The 14,049-nt window shown below is 39.6% G+C and overlaps 1 protein-coding gene across 12 annotated transcripts in view; it reads left to right on the top strand.

The window, feature by feature from the left end:
- LOC144763243 (protein phosphatase EYA4) overlaps positions 1–12,438 on the top strand; it is a 645,968-nt gene extending 633,530 nt beyond the window's left edge. For 9 of the 12 annotated variants that reach the window (XM_078648660.1, XM_078648668.1, XM_078648665.1 and 6 more), the window contains 3 exons: positions 4,990–5,111; positions 9,506–9,606; positions 11,543–12,438. In XM_078648660.1, coding sequence (XP_078504786.1) covers positions 4,990–5,111; positions 9,506–9,606; positions 11,543–11,623 — 304 coding nt within the window. In that variant the 3' untranslated portion in view covers positions 11,624–12,438. Of the gene's footprint in view, positions 1–4,989; positions 5,112–9,364; positions 9,466–9,505; positions 9,607–11,542 lie in introns of all 12 variants that reach the window. The other 3 variants (XM_078648664.1, XM_078648666.1, XM_078648670.1) reach the window with 1 other exon arrangement.
- Positions 12,439–14,049: the final 1,611 nt, after the last annotated feature.

Here is a 14,049-nt window from a genome sequence, read left to right on the forward strand (position 1 = left end):
CTTAGCTTCACAAGCCTCATCAGCAGGACCCTCGACAATGATGCAGCTGGTCCTCACACCGCAGCCTCGGCACATCTTGGAACCAATTCATTGCTTTGGTTGCACAGCGCATCTTTGACACAGGTCCACGCAATTCTGCCCAAGCAGGATTTAAGGTGCTTTGTTCAGCTGGCATAGCTGGGTCCCTGTAGCCGGATCGCACTCCATCGCAGTCAGCCTGAACTTGTGATGGTGCCCTGGTCTGGCGTAACCAGATTTCCCCAATAGTGCTTTGTGCTTCTTGCCACTATTTTCACTATAAACTTTGAAATTTAGTGCCTCCCGTTACACTAATTGGATTTTGTTATTTTGGTCTTGTTTTATCAATTAAAATACACTCTATTTTTCTAACCAAATGTGGGATCCATTTTGTGTAGTGGTTTCACAGTTTTACTGTTTGAAGTGTTTCACAAATACTTTACACATTGCCTCTAAGGTAAGCCTGACTGCTCTGTGCCAAGCTACCAGGGGCGAGTGCAGCTTAATTTGGGGGTTGCTTGTGCTGTACCCTGACTAGGATTGCTGTTGCTGCTTGACAAGGGCTCACACCCCAGTCAACCACTGACCAAATTTCTAACAGCGGGATTGTAGACCTGATATCCATGGTTTGGTATTTCCTCAAACCTTTTGCCTTCTGCCCTCCTGTTACCTAGATGTGGCACTAGGACTCTGTGTTCTTGACCATTGCTAACCAGTGATAAAACGCTTGTGCTCTCTCCCTAAAACATGGTCGTTGGATTGGGCGTAGGTAGGGTTGTCATGTTTAGACTCATATAATGTAATTTAAAATCCTCTTTAATGATAAAGTCAGATTTTAAGTCACTATTCTAAAACTGCCCCTTTTAGCAAGTTGGCATTTTCCTGTCCTAACTGTTTGTGTCTTCTGCCAGTGTCATTGGCACTGGGGTTTGTGTATTCCTTCCAGACAGTGACCCAAAGGGGACTAGGTGTGGACAGGATAGGCTATCCTCACAGGATACCTGGGGGTTGAGCTGTTTCGTGCCCAACATACACTTCAATGGACTTGGCTCCAGCATACCCAAAGGAACCTGACGCTAGCTTTATGTCACTCTATACTTCTTGGAGCCTTTACAAGGGAATGGAACAACTTTCCAGAACTAGATGTGGTGGTAGGACAGTGTGATCACCCACACAAAAGGCTGGCACCAGGTATACATTTTGGACCTTCAGCACTGGTCTTCAGTACACACCCAGACCCGTGGAAGACTTCAAAAGGACTTCCCGGCCACCAAAGGATTGCCCTGCTGCTTGAAGGACTGCCTTGTTGCTTAAAAGAGACCTGGACCATCTTCTTGAACCGAGGACCACCAGATGGGATTCCAATGTCTAGTTGGCTGGCCCCCTGTGTGCGCTACAGGGACATAAGCAGCTGAGGCCTTGAACCGGGCAGCTGCCCTCTGCTGGAGTGAGTCCTAACTCACCACCCTCTAGGTCATGGACCCGAGGAAGCGGTATTGGTGGTCCTACTACTGCCAAAACCTAAAAAATGGGACTTACAAACTTTTTTGCCACAAACCTCCAAAGAGAACTGAGAGAAGACTGGGACCTGCCTGCCAGCCGATCTGTCCAAGGTGCATCTCCAGTTAGCCTGACTTCTCTGTAGCTCCCGCTACGTCCTTTTCTGCAGCAGTAGATCCTATTCAGAGGGACCTCTCAGTGCCAGTATCTGGCCATGTGGAGCCCTCTATGGCTACAGCTAGCAGCCTTGTCTCGCTGGAGATGTTCAACTTCCAAAAAGTTGTCTTTCAGTCCGCAGATAAAAAATCTTCACCGGGCTCCCCATCCACAATGACCACTTTGGGCTAGAAATCCAGCTTTTCCCGACATCGACGAATCCTCCTCAGGCACAGCCTCCTGCCTTGCCCCGCTGAACTCTACCTTCTCAAGAACTTTTGTTCAAGCCTGTGTCTCACCTACGCTCCATCCCAGTGGGCCTTAACTTTTGACTTTGACCCGGTCTCATGCAACAAACTACCCATGGTTGGCACTTTGATGTTGTAAGTGCTAGTTTTCACTGAAAATTTTAAAAATTCATAATTCCGGTTCTACCGATTAGATTTAATTTACTTTGGGGTCATTGTATTTATTAACGTCTACTGTATTGTTCTACATTGGTTTGGGATGTTTCTTATGTCGTGTTTTCACTTTCTTACTCTTTGTGTGCTGCATAAAAACTTTACATATTGACTCAAAGTTAGGCCTGTCTGCTTATGTGCCAAGCTACCAGAGGGTGAAGCACAGGTTAATTTAGTGACTTTTTTAGTTCACTCTCGCAAGTATTGTAGTTATTGCTTGAGTAGGGCTCCCACCCCCCTCAATCAATAACCCAATTTCTTTCATGGGGTTTCTTAACAAACTTAATCACTGCAGTAAAACTGAAAAAGAAAACAAAAATTCTTAATTAGGCCATGTTTCAAAGGAGGAATATCAAATCAGGATGGGAAAACAGTATTTCCCTAGGTCTTACCGTTTCAAATGTCTCCCTGTGCTGTTTTGCTTTAGCAGAACAATCCCTTTTACTGATCCTTTCCCAAACCCCACCAGTCTCGATTCGTGTGTGTGTGTGTGTGTGTTTTTTGTTTCTTTGTTTTTGTACACTTCTTTGCCACCGTGGGTTCTTGCTGAACGCCTCCTTGGATTACCACACTTCTTCTGCGTCTCTGTTTGCATTGTCTCATTGGCGAGAGTACCTACCTCGGTCAGCCGAGAGTATATATACACACTGTCAGTATTTCTTCTGGGAGTACCAACTCTAATCGCTTCTGTAGGTCACTGATCTTGTACAAGGATGCATGTGCCTTAATCAAGGGCCTCAGTATGTCTCTTTCGCAGGTAAAATAATAAAACGGGGGTATAGGATGTATTGGTAGAAAAATCTCAGTTTACCGTCTCAAAATCCACAGGAATTACTGATTCTGCTTTCCTTGGATATTTTACCGAAATATGTAGAACCAACGCATGTTTTGCTGCTAGAAAATGGTCTGTTTTTAATGTAAAGAGATTTTCATCAGGAGCCTGGACTAAATTAAATTAGACTAACTGAGTCTCGTTACAACAAGATAATCGTTGTCCAGTTGCAAGAGTGTAGCCAGGAGAATAAAACTACCCCCTCTATGAGCTCTATAAAATTAAATGATGGATCATAGTGAGCAATCACAACTTTTTCTATAAAAGCCAGTGAATGTTGTTCGCTCAAGGACCATTTATAAAATATTGCATTTTACAAACATGATTTCAAAGGAAATTGGTATAAAAAAAAAGCATTTAAACTGCATTGATTTCTTTCTTTCTTTCTTTCATTCTTTCTTTTTCTTCTTTCATCCTGTCCCCCTTTCTGTCCATCTTTAATGCTTTCTATTATCATGTCTTTACTTTTTTTGCATTTTCCTTTCGTTCTGTCCATCCTTCTTTCGTTCCATCACTCATTGTTTTTATCTTTCTGTCCATCGTTATATAACATTGTATTTATTTTCCTTCTTTCCATCCTTCTAAATCATTCATTATTTTCTTGTTCTCTCCGTTCTTATCATCCTCTTATCCTTCCTTCACTCTTTGCTCTATCCTTTTTTGTATTCCTTTGATTTGTTAATACTTTCTTTTTTTTTTCTTCCTTTGCCCTTCTGCCTCCCATTTCTTCTTTCTGTTATTTCCTTCTATTTTCCAGTTCTCTTTATTTCTTTACCTCCTTCCATTTTTCGGTTTATTTGTTCCTTCCATCTTCATCCTTCCCTCTTTTTTTATTTCCTTCCATCTTTTGAGCCTTTTTTCATTCTGCTTCCCTTTTATTTTCCATCTTTCCCTCCTTATTTCCATTCTATTCTCCTTCCTTCGTTCTCACCCTCTGACTCTATTTAGTCTCACTTACTTTTTCTTTACTTTTAAAATAATTTCCCTTTCTGCCTATCACTGCTTTTTTCGCTACTCTTGCAACGCTTGGCCCCTATCACACACCTATGTTATGGTAATTATTGTTGCAGTACCTCGAGCCACAGATCAAAGATAGGAAGGGCCATAAACCAATGTTTTCTGCCTTACTGGCAACCCCGCTTCAGCTGATATAACTACGCACTTGTCAGTTGTGTTTATATACTAATAATATACCGTTCATCTATTGGTCTTAAGTATTTTAGTAAATGGATAGATTTTGGGCAGGCGAAACTGGCAGCCATTATACAGATGTGTGTACGTTTTATAAATATCGTTCTTCTTCCACCGCACTTTGAAGGACATACAAGGAATCAAGAATGTTGTCTCTTCTCAATGCTTGCGTTGAAAGTGAGCACAAACCTGGGAGCATTGCGGCTAATTGACCACTAATTTCAGCTGCCCCTGCCCTGATGAACGTAGTCCATGTATGCTGCACACTCATGCTAGTTTATTTTTGCTGTGGCTGGTGATAGAATTTAATAGCTCGAGAACAAGTAATGAATAGCATCCTGGTAGAAAGACATGCTTGGCATAGTAGGACAGATGATTCAAGTGCTGGCCCTGAATAGCAGCGTCTTCTTTGGGGCCCGGCTCCTGAAGCATGGTGTCTGCTTTCTAAGATATGACCAGTTGGCCCTAAGTGTATTAATATAAAGTGTGGTGAGCCGGAAGGGACCTAGGCTAATGGTTACATTTCTTGTCCAAGTGTTCGAATACTCTGCATCATTGGAATAGGACATTCCGTAATCTGTCAGTGTGCTAGGAAACGACCACTTGTTTTATGTTACGTGAAAACAGCCTAGAGCCGACAAATATTTTTTTATCAAATTATATTTTAGCTCACAACAATCAGCAAGCTGAGATGAGGCTATAATTCTAAATGTTTTCTGTACTGTTTATTGCATTCATTTATTGATCTGTGGGTTTTTTATAGACACAACTCGGAGCAGAAAAATAAAGGCAAGTCCAGCAAAAGTTGATTTATTTCTTTTTTCTCTTCAGGAGTAACTGTGTAAATGTCCTGGTAACAACAACACAACTCATCCCAGCACTTGCTAAAGTGTTGCTGTACAGCTTAGGTGGGGCGTTTCCAATTGAAAATATTTACAGCGCAACTAAAATAGGTATGCAAATATAAAATGAAAACATTGTCTCAATGTACACTTGACAAGTGTAAGCACACATTTATCTTTTTGTTTTATATAACATGGATGATTTTTTTTTCAATGTTGTGCAGCAAGAGATGGTGACTTTGAAGGCTTGCTTTATTGGTAGCGGTGTTAAGAATAATGATGATGTTATAGGGATAAATGATTTTATCCATACATTTTATCCTAAGTACGTTCCGCAATTTTTTCCACATGCTTTGCAAAGAATGCGCCTTTTTTTCCGGAAGAATTTCTTAGGGTGGCTACATCATACCCTTTGAAATATCAGAAGTGTCCCACTTCCCAAAGTTCACATCACATGAGTGATCAGAGTCTGACAGCCTTTAATACTATGATCATCAAGAGCCTTGGGTCAGCTCCTCTACAGGACATACGTTCAGAAATTTGTATTTCTTGCTAGAGCATTCACACTGTAGCGTCCTCTGGTCCACTGCTTCCCCTTGTCCCCCTTATCACAGTCCTACCCAATGCACATGCTGGCCAGGGCTCCGTTCTGGTTCCTCTTACTTGCGACCATGGTGCTAAAATGAACACTAAATCACCTCTTTCCTCTCTTGCAGAAATGAGAATGTGCTGTTTCTAGAAATATGGTTAGGGATATTCTCTTAGCACTGTCTTGCTTATTTAGAATTTGGTGGTTATTACCTCTGCCCCTTAGCAGACAGCGGGCCGCCCGCCAAACTCTAAATAAGTCCCTAAGTCTTGTCTACCATAACAATTGCATGAATATTGTAATTTTGTTTGTGTGCCCTCATCATCATCAATTCAATAAATCTTCCATTGTTTGTATGCACATATTGCCGTTCAAAGTTGTGTTCAGATCATTTTCAGGAATCTATCTAATTGTATAGCGCTGCTTGCAGTATTTCATTACCTCCCAAATATACAAAACATATGTGCCCTACAACAACCCTCGTAATAGTTGCTAAGTTCATAAACAACAAAATGTCACCCATATATATTTGCAGAATGCTTAATACACCGTTAGTTTCTTGTTCCTACATTTCCAATCGCTTCCTTTTCTGGTGGAGACTGAGCACTGCAAATTTCTGTATGTCGGTATTGTCTTACAAATGTCCAGCTTATTAGTTAACTTATTTTTTACTTGAATGACTTGTTGGAAAGATGGAGACTTTTTCAGTGCTAAGCAAATGTATGACGGAATTCCATATGCATTTTTCACACATGCCTTAGAAACGACATCATTTGATCGAATGCCTTAGGGGGACGCTGAATATTGGAATAGTTTATTTACTATTCCAACTCCAGTCTGCGTAACAGTAGGAAAGGTGTTGGACTTTAATTCCAACACCACTCCACCATTGCACCCCACACCAAAGCAAGTTGTTGTAACGTCTTGCTTTGGCATTTTGTTCTGTTACTGGCGCTGTGAAGGCACAACGTGATTCTGGCTACGTCCTAAGGGACGTTTCCCCTTAGAAAGCCTATTCTCCAATTTAACCTGAAATTGATGTTGAACATCAAGGGGTGTTTCTTTATTTCATCTCATTAGATTAAATGTACATGTGATATTCATGACGAGTTGGAATGTTATTTCTCTCTGTTGGCAAAAATGGTTTCAAACGTGTCAGCTCTACTAGAGTCCATCATCAATTGGATATTTGTGCATCTGTAGATTCTCATAGAATTCACTTAGGTTTTGTTCCCCCAGAGCTCCTTCAGATTAAGTTCCTACATTTGAATCTAAGAAGACAGTGGTTTTAACATTTGGGATGCTTACTGGGTTTCCTGATATTGTCACACTTGCCTAGTTAAAGACAGAAGTCAGCTCTTTTGCAGAGGGATACTTAATTTTCCTCTTAAAGTAGGCGATTGCCGTTGCTAAGGCTGGGCACCTTGATCAGCAGCTTCCGTTTGGCCACAATTGAATGGAGCTCCTAGCAAAATAGAAAGTTTACCCAAAGTCAGGGTTCTTAACCTGTGATCCGTGGACCCCTGGTGGTCGTTGATGCCCGCTCGAGGGGTCTGCAAAGTTCAGTAAATTAAACACTATGTCCATATTTATAAAGCATGCATACACAAAAAATCAAAATAGAAACCGACAATACGCACAGAATCCAGCATGAATGATTTATGGCCTGGTATGCTCTGGAAAAAACGTACCCATTAGCCGAAAAAAGGCAGGATTATGCTATAGTCTAACATGTCACGTTATCATTTAGAAATAAAACCACATTTTGGAAAGTTGCAACCTTCCCATTAAAATTTCGATTTTTACAATTTTTTGTTAAAATACTTCATAATTTGCGTATGTGTGTGAATTATACTTTTCTCTGTGTTTTTGTGTTGGGTTTTTTTTTAGACTCAAATAATAGAAATTGCTTAGGCAGGGGACCCCGACTTCCAGTAATGATTCAGTCCACATAACTCAAAAGGTTAAGAACCACTGCACTAAGCCCCTGCCCTAAGCGATATGATCAAACAAAGACAGCATTACAGTTTCCTCATTTCTGTATCAGTTGCCTCACTATTCTTTGTTTGCTAAGTGAAGTGTATAGAACTTTCCGGGCAAAGGAGATTCTGAAAATCTCTTTGAACAAAATTAACTTATTTGCAAACACTATCAGCAAAGGTAATGTAAATTAAACTTCTCCAATACTGTGTAGACAATGGACACAATACACTTATTGATTCACTTCACAGTTTACATGCAGCCACTGTGTCATCTCCTACCACAGGACAACTATTTCAAAGTTCTGGGGAACTCAACAACGTATTCTCATGGTGCATAGGGAACAGGTCGACACCTGACAAAGTGAGTATACACAGGCATAAGGGCGTACATATCCTCACCCCTAAACATGTTGCGGGTGAAGTAGGATGCAGATATAGGGGAATCCCTCACAGATAAAGACTGGGCGTCTGTCCTTGCCTACCCAAAGGTAGTCTCCTGCAATTCACGTTTTGAATTTATACAATACATGATTGCCCAAAGAGCATACCTTACGCCGCACCGACTGCATGCAATGTTCCCTGCAGCAAGGGCAAACTGCCTCAGATGCGTGGAACAAGATGCCAGCTTCATCCATATGATGTGGTCTTGCCCCGCATTATCCTCATACTGGGCACAAATAGCATGCTCACAACAGGAGGTGATGGGATACGGCAGGGGCTGTCCGTTAGGTCTTTACCCACACCCTAAGGGGTACAAAGTGCAGGCGAGGCTCTAACAGTTCTTATCAATTGTGGAACTGATGCCCGTAATATGCTCACAAATGCACATTACCAATACATAATGTTCTGAATACCGCTGTATGCTATACTATATTGTGCTTAAGAAACCGACCATAAATGAACTATGACTGCTCGTATACACTCAATACTGTCTTCATAATAACACTCAATAAAATCTGTTTTAAAAAAATATATAAAAATACTGTAGTCACAAAATTTGCATAATAAATCATATGCCAGCATACGTGGTTCAAACTCTGGATGGCATCAACATTCAAAAACTAAAAGTACAGTTAGTTCAATTCCAAGTTGACCAATGTAAGCAAATATGCCACGCCATCGTAATCAGCTATTACTGTGAGAACCTGGGAAGATAAATTAATGTGAAACAAAGAAGAAGCATGACAGTGAGAGAAGTTGTTATAGTGCAGAAGTGTTGCATATCTCGCACTGCACAAAAAACGTATCACCTGATTACCGAAGACTCATAGATAGATGTTATAGATTATATTGGGGCAAATTAAGGGAGACTCTCCGAATTCTTAAAAACAACCTGACGAAACCTCTGCACAAAGGAGGATGGCTAATGTCAAACTGGCCCTTTCCTGCTCCAAAAAGGTTCAATTCAGAGAATGAAAACATAAACTTGTATTGGTCTACAACTCCTGGATCAATTGGGGTCTTTACTAAAACCTTTTTACTTGAAATTGAAAGTGTTATAACATATTGTGTGCGAGTTTTGTAAGGGTGTCTCATCCCTTCCTGTGGAATGCATATAATTGAGGTGTTGTATTACATCCCTGGTAGAGTTCCTTCAGTTTCTGAGTGAGTATTGCAATAGTTAGTGCTGAGCTTATAAGAACTGAAGCTCCAGGTTGTAATCTTTCTACTTTATCCCAGTAGCCTGACAATGAAGGTGACCTCTGCCTTGACACCTCCACTTGGACTTTCGTGATTATGAGATGTATTTGATTTGGTGATTGAAGAATAAGAGGTTCATTGTGTTTTTTCAGGCAAAGAAAGCTGTTTTGAACGTATAGTGTCCCGGTTTGGCACCAACATAACATATGTTGTGATTGGAGATGCCCGCGATGAGGAGCATGCTGCTAACCAGGTAACTGAGCGCTGAACTCTTATCTTATTTTTTTTTCCAGGAAAAGAAAGTTGCTTTGAGCGAATAATGCAAAGGTTTGGCAGAAAAGTAGTATATGTTGTAATTGGGGATGGTGTAGAAGAAGAACAGGCAGCAAAGAAGGTAAAGCAACCGCACAAAACGTTGGTGTGACATTTAGCTACTAGTGCAAGCCTGTTTTTTTGTCTGCATTACCATAGCTTTGCACAGTGCCTCTTCTGGCAAATGTGTTAACCAGACTGAAACAAAGCAGCAAGAGCATGCCTGTAGCTGTGTTTTAAATTGAAAATCCCAACCATTTGGATTCCAGCATTTGTTTCTGCAGTGTTTTTGCCAAATATCCAGAGTGGAAATGACAGTGCGTTCTAAAAACGAGTTCAGCAAACTTCAGTCAGACAGACTATTGTCTATGAGGCGCCAGTAAAACACAAAGGTGCCAGTAACCCACAAAGATATGTGGATACATGCAAGGAGAGTGACGTTGTGATAGATAAAAAACAAAGTATTATATCAGGAGTGGACACTGCAAACAGACCATTATGAAAGTTTCTAAATGACTTCCACACGGCAATCGTCATCTTTATTGATGTTTTTTGTCACTGTGGTCCAAATTGTTGATGGCTACATTACAGCACACTGCCAATCCCTTTTATGTAGTTCTGTTTATATATATATATATATATATAATATTTATATCACGCATAAATATGTATTTCACTGTAAATATGTATGTATTTATGTACATAAACCCACATATACTGTTTAAATATTGTGCCAAATATATTTCCTCCAAAAATAGTTTATATATGTATAAACTATATTTATATACACTGGAAACCGCAAAATGTAATGCAAATTTGGAATTATTACATCAACGTTTTTTAAATGAAAAGTCTGTTTTCAGTGTTCATTTATTTTTTTACTTAATACCAAAATTATTCCACTTGCTTGCAAAAGTGAAGTAGATGTGGGGGCAAGTGCTTTTTCACATAAGGAATGTAAAATGCTGCTGCCAAATGGTTCCTTAATTTTTATTTACATTGTTCTTATTGAGTAAAAAAGAATCTGTGGAAATGAGACAGATATGTATGCACACTGTGCGTAGCCACATGTTTGCTTCTCAGCCTAATAAATAAGAAGCCATAATTGGGTGTTTCTTGGTGCAAGAATGGCCTGCTGGGAGTTGCATTTAACCACCTAACAGAGCAGAGTATTTTTTATTTATTATTGTGATGTTTGACCCGTTTGTACAGTTGCATGTTTCCACAGTTTGTGTGAGAATAAAACAAATGTGGAGTGTATGCCATTCTCCAGGTCCTACAAAAGCTATTACACTCCTGCTGTTTGCGCTCTACATGGTTAAGACACATCTACTTTATTGCAAACATTTGCCATTTTTATACTGTTTCACTTGTATCATTTCTACTGGTAAATTAAATTCTCTTTTGCAAAAATCTGATCACTGTGGGAGTCTATCAATGATCTTTTATCAACAGTTGTTGGGTAGGTTGGCGTAGTCTCAGATTCTCATTTCCACAACATGTCTTTTACCGCTGTATAGATTATTTGTTACTGGTGATGGTAAGGAGCTCTAGTAGTTTTTTTAGAAGAAGTGCTTGGGTGATGTAGTTCTTGGTTTGCATGATTTTTGTTGTGGGTTTTGTTTGAAGGCATCATGTAAAAAAAAATTGGTTTGCAAACAGATCTGAATTGAAAATATACAAATTCTCTCAATACATTTACAAAAATACGGTTTTATTCAATGCTTGAGCCTAAGCTTTCCAATGAGAGTCGAGCTTACACCTCAGTGCCTTGATATTAATGTTTTGAAGTTCCCAAATTATGTTTTTCAGCCCTGTCTCCTAATGTAGTGGATTAGAATATGCATCTGACTCATAAATTTAAGGCTATATCTCAGATCTGTTTTGCAAAGCTGTATCTGTATCCAAATCATATTGTTTGACTCATTATTGGGCTTTCTGCTGACTTATAATGCAGTCATTTTATTGATGTGCCACTTGCTATTTTTCCCTTCTCACAATCTCCACGATGACAACAGCACAACATGCCATTCTGGAGGATATCAAGTCATTCAGACCTCTTGGCTCTACATCAAGCACTGGAACTAGAGTATTTGTAACTGTGTTCTGTAGTTGGAGATCCTTTTTATAATTCAAGTACACTGAATTTTTATGTGTGATTCAACGCCTCTGGCTTTTTACACATATGGATTGTCTTAAAAAGGGAAGAACTCCTGTTGAATGAAGAAGAATTCAAATTGTTGAAAGAAGTAAGCATTTTAATGCTACGTAAGGAAACTCTATGGTCTTACATATGCAACATTTTATTGAACAAAAAACCATGGAGGTTGCTGGCACACACCGAACGATCCCTAGGCAGAATGAGAACAGCCTTTGGTAAAGGACTCCTGCCAGCATATCAACATTCATTTTCTGACCGACAAGGTGGTGTTCAACATTCCTCATCATGGGATTTTCTCAACACTGAGGTTTGAATCAGACTTTATCCTACCTAACCCAGAAAATATGAATTGGAATGCACTCGGACTATGTAACGACAATCATGTCTAGACCTGTAATATGTGTAAATTATTGATGGAATAATTTACTGTGATCTTATTAGCAGCTGACTTTGGAAATGGATGCAATTTTTCCTTTTTGGGGGGATGGGTGTGGGTGGGTATGCATTATTGTCTTTTATAAACGTTTGGCAATCAGAATGTGTATAATGATGTGTTGTGCCTTAAGAGAAAGAGACAGTGTTTGTGTGTTGAAATGTAATTTTGGTTAAAATATGTAGATACAAAAATCTTTCGTGATCATTTTTTGACATGACCAAATTTCATGTTCACCTATTGGTGGGAAAAGCTGCATCATAAATAATTAAGTATTTGTTGCAGTTAAGAAAATAAATAAAGGAAAATTTGTGTTTTTATTTGGAAGCTGAATAATTATTCTAGAATCGGATAGCAAACTTCAAGGTAAGCGGCTAGGCATTTAATGTAAGACGTTTTCCATGTGATTCTTACTATCCAATGAACGTCTTTTTCTTTCATGTGACCATCTGTTAAGTTTGCCATTGATGATATTTTGTCAAGTCTGTGATATGTATTTAGTTGGGTTGGCCACTGGAAACGTTTTTGGTGCAGCAGGAAAGTATATAATGGTGCCCCCCTTATAAAATTTACATAGACAACTTTTTCTGCAAAAAATAAAAGAAAATGGTGGCCTCTTGTCAAGCTTTAGAGAGCGGTTGTAAGCCTCAAAAGTGTGCGCAAATAGGGGGAAACATGTTGCAACGATTATGAAGAAACCTATAGCGGTTCTCTCGGAAAACAGTGAGCAGCCATAGCCTTGCAATGGAGGTTGCTGTTTGGAGTAAACCACTGAAAATCCAAAGTCATGAATTTGAATATGGGACACCATTAAAGAAGACTGTATGAAAGGTTTATGTTCAGTCGTTCACATCGCACCAACTCTTATTGCCCACTGGTGAGATTGAAAGTTATGGATACTTCATGCCTCTCTTTCTATGGAATATATTCTCTTTTCCTGACCCAGCCTCAGTGAATAGAATACTTAGCCTAGTTGTTTGTGGTTTTTGTACTGTTGATCTCAGTAGAATGTAACGTATTATTCGAAATGTATAAATATGGCTCACCGCGCACAGAAACAATGATACCTTCATTATTTAACTGTATATGCCCTTCAGATTTGCAACAAATTGGGAAACTTTGATAGATGGAAACAGTTTAGAAGACAGATTGCTTAAATTCATGTCCACCTGGTTCATGCCTCTGAAACAATTTCAGCAAGCACATTTACATATGTATGTTATTTATAGGCTTTTAGGAAGTGTCATCATCAGTATGTCGTGCCTATGTGATGTTAAATACTGTGGGTTATCCAGCCTAAAGTAAGATTTCCTTGGTGCAACATCTTTATAGAAATCTGTTATTTAAGGTGTTGAAAACCATATAGCTCCTTTGCTGTATTCAAATGCTTTTCCAAATGCAGTCATACCTCTTCCGCTTGGCAATTTCACGCCTGCTTCAGCTTCCTGTCTGTGGTTTTACTTGCAAAGGTTGGGCATTTACTTAGTACTCAGAAGTGTTCCTTTTTCAGGGATCTCCATAATTAGCAATTGGATCCTTTGTACATTGATTTGCTACCACTTGTTCTCCTATTGTGACCTCTTAGTTCACAATAGAATGTATATAAAGCTCATTAAAAGCAATGTTTACCATCTGTAGCTTCTGCCAATTTCCTCTTTAAGGAGGCTCATCTTTACTGCTGAATGTGGGGCGCGACAGTAGCAGCAAATCTTCATCCATTCTCACCATGTCAATAATACGTGCTACTCATGGTGTAGGTAAGAAAGGTTCAAATTTGTTAATGTGGCAGAGGGAGGTACACATGTTGAGGCAGTACTGAGCTGTATTTAGTTTTAAAGTCAGAACTTAGGCGAAAAGTCCACTAAGATACCAGTACCTGGGCCTGTGAGGATAGCCTTACCCGGAACTTGTGGTCATATTTGGCTCATGAC

This window comes from Lissotriton helveticus, chromosome 6, assembly GCF_964261635.1.
Source record: "Lissotriton helveticus chromosome 6, aLisHel1.1, whole genome shotgun sequence".
NCBI classification, from domain to species: Eukaryota; Metazoa; Chordata; class Amphibia; order Caudata; family Salamandridae; genus Lissotriton; species Lissotriton helveticus.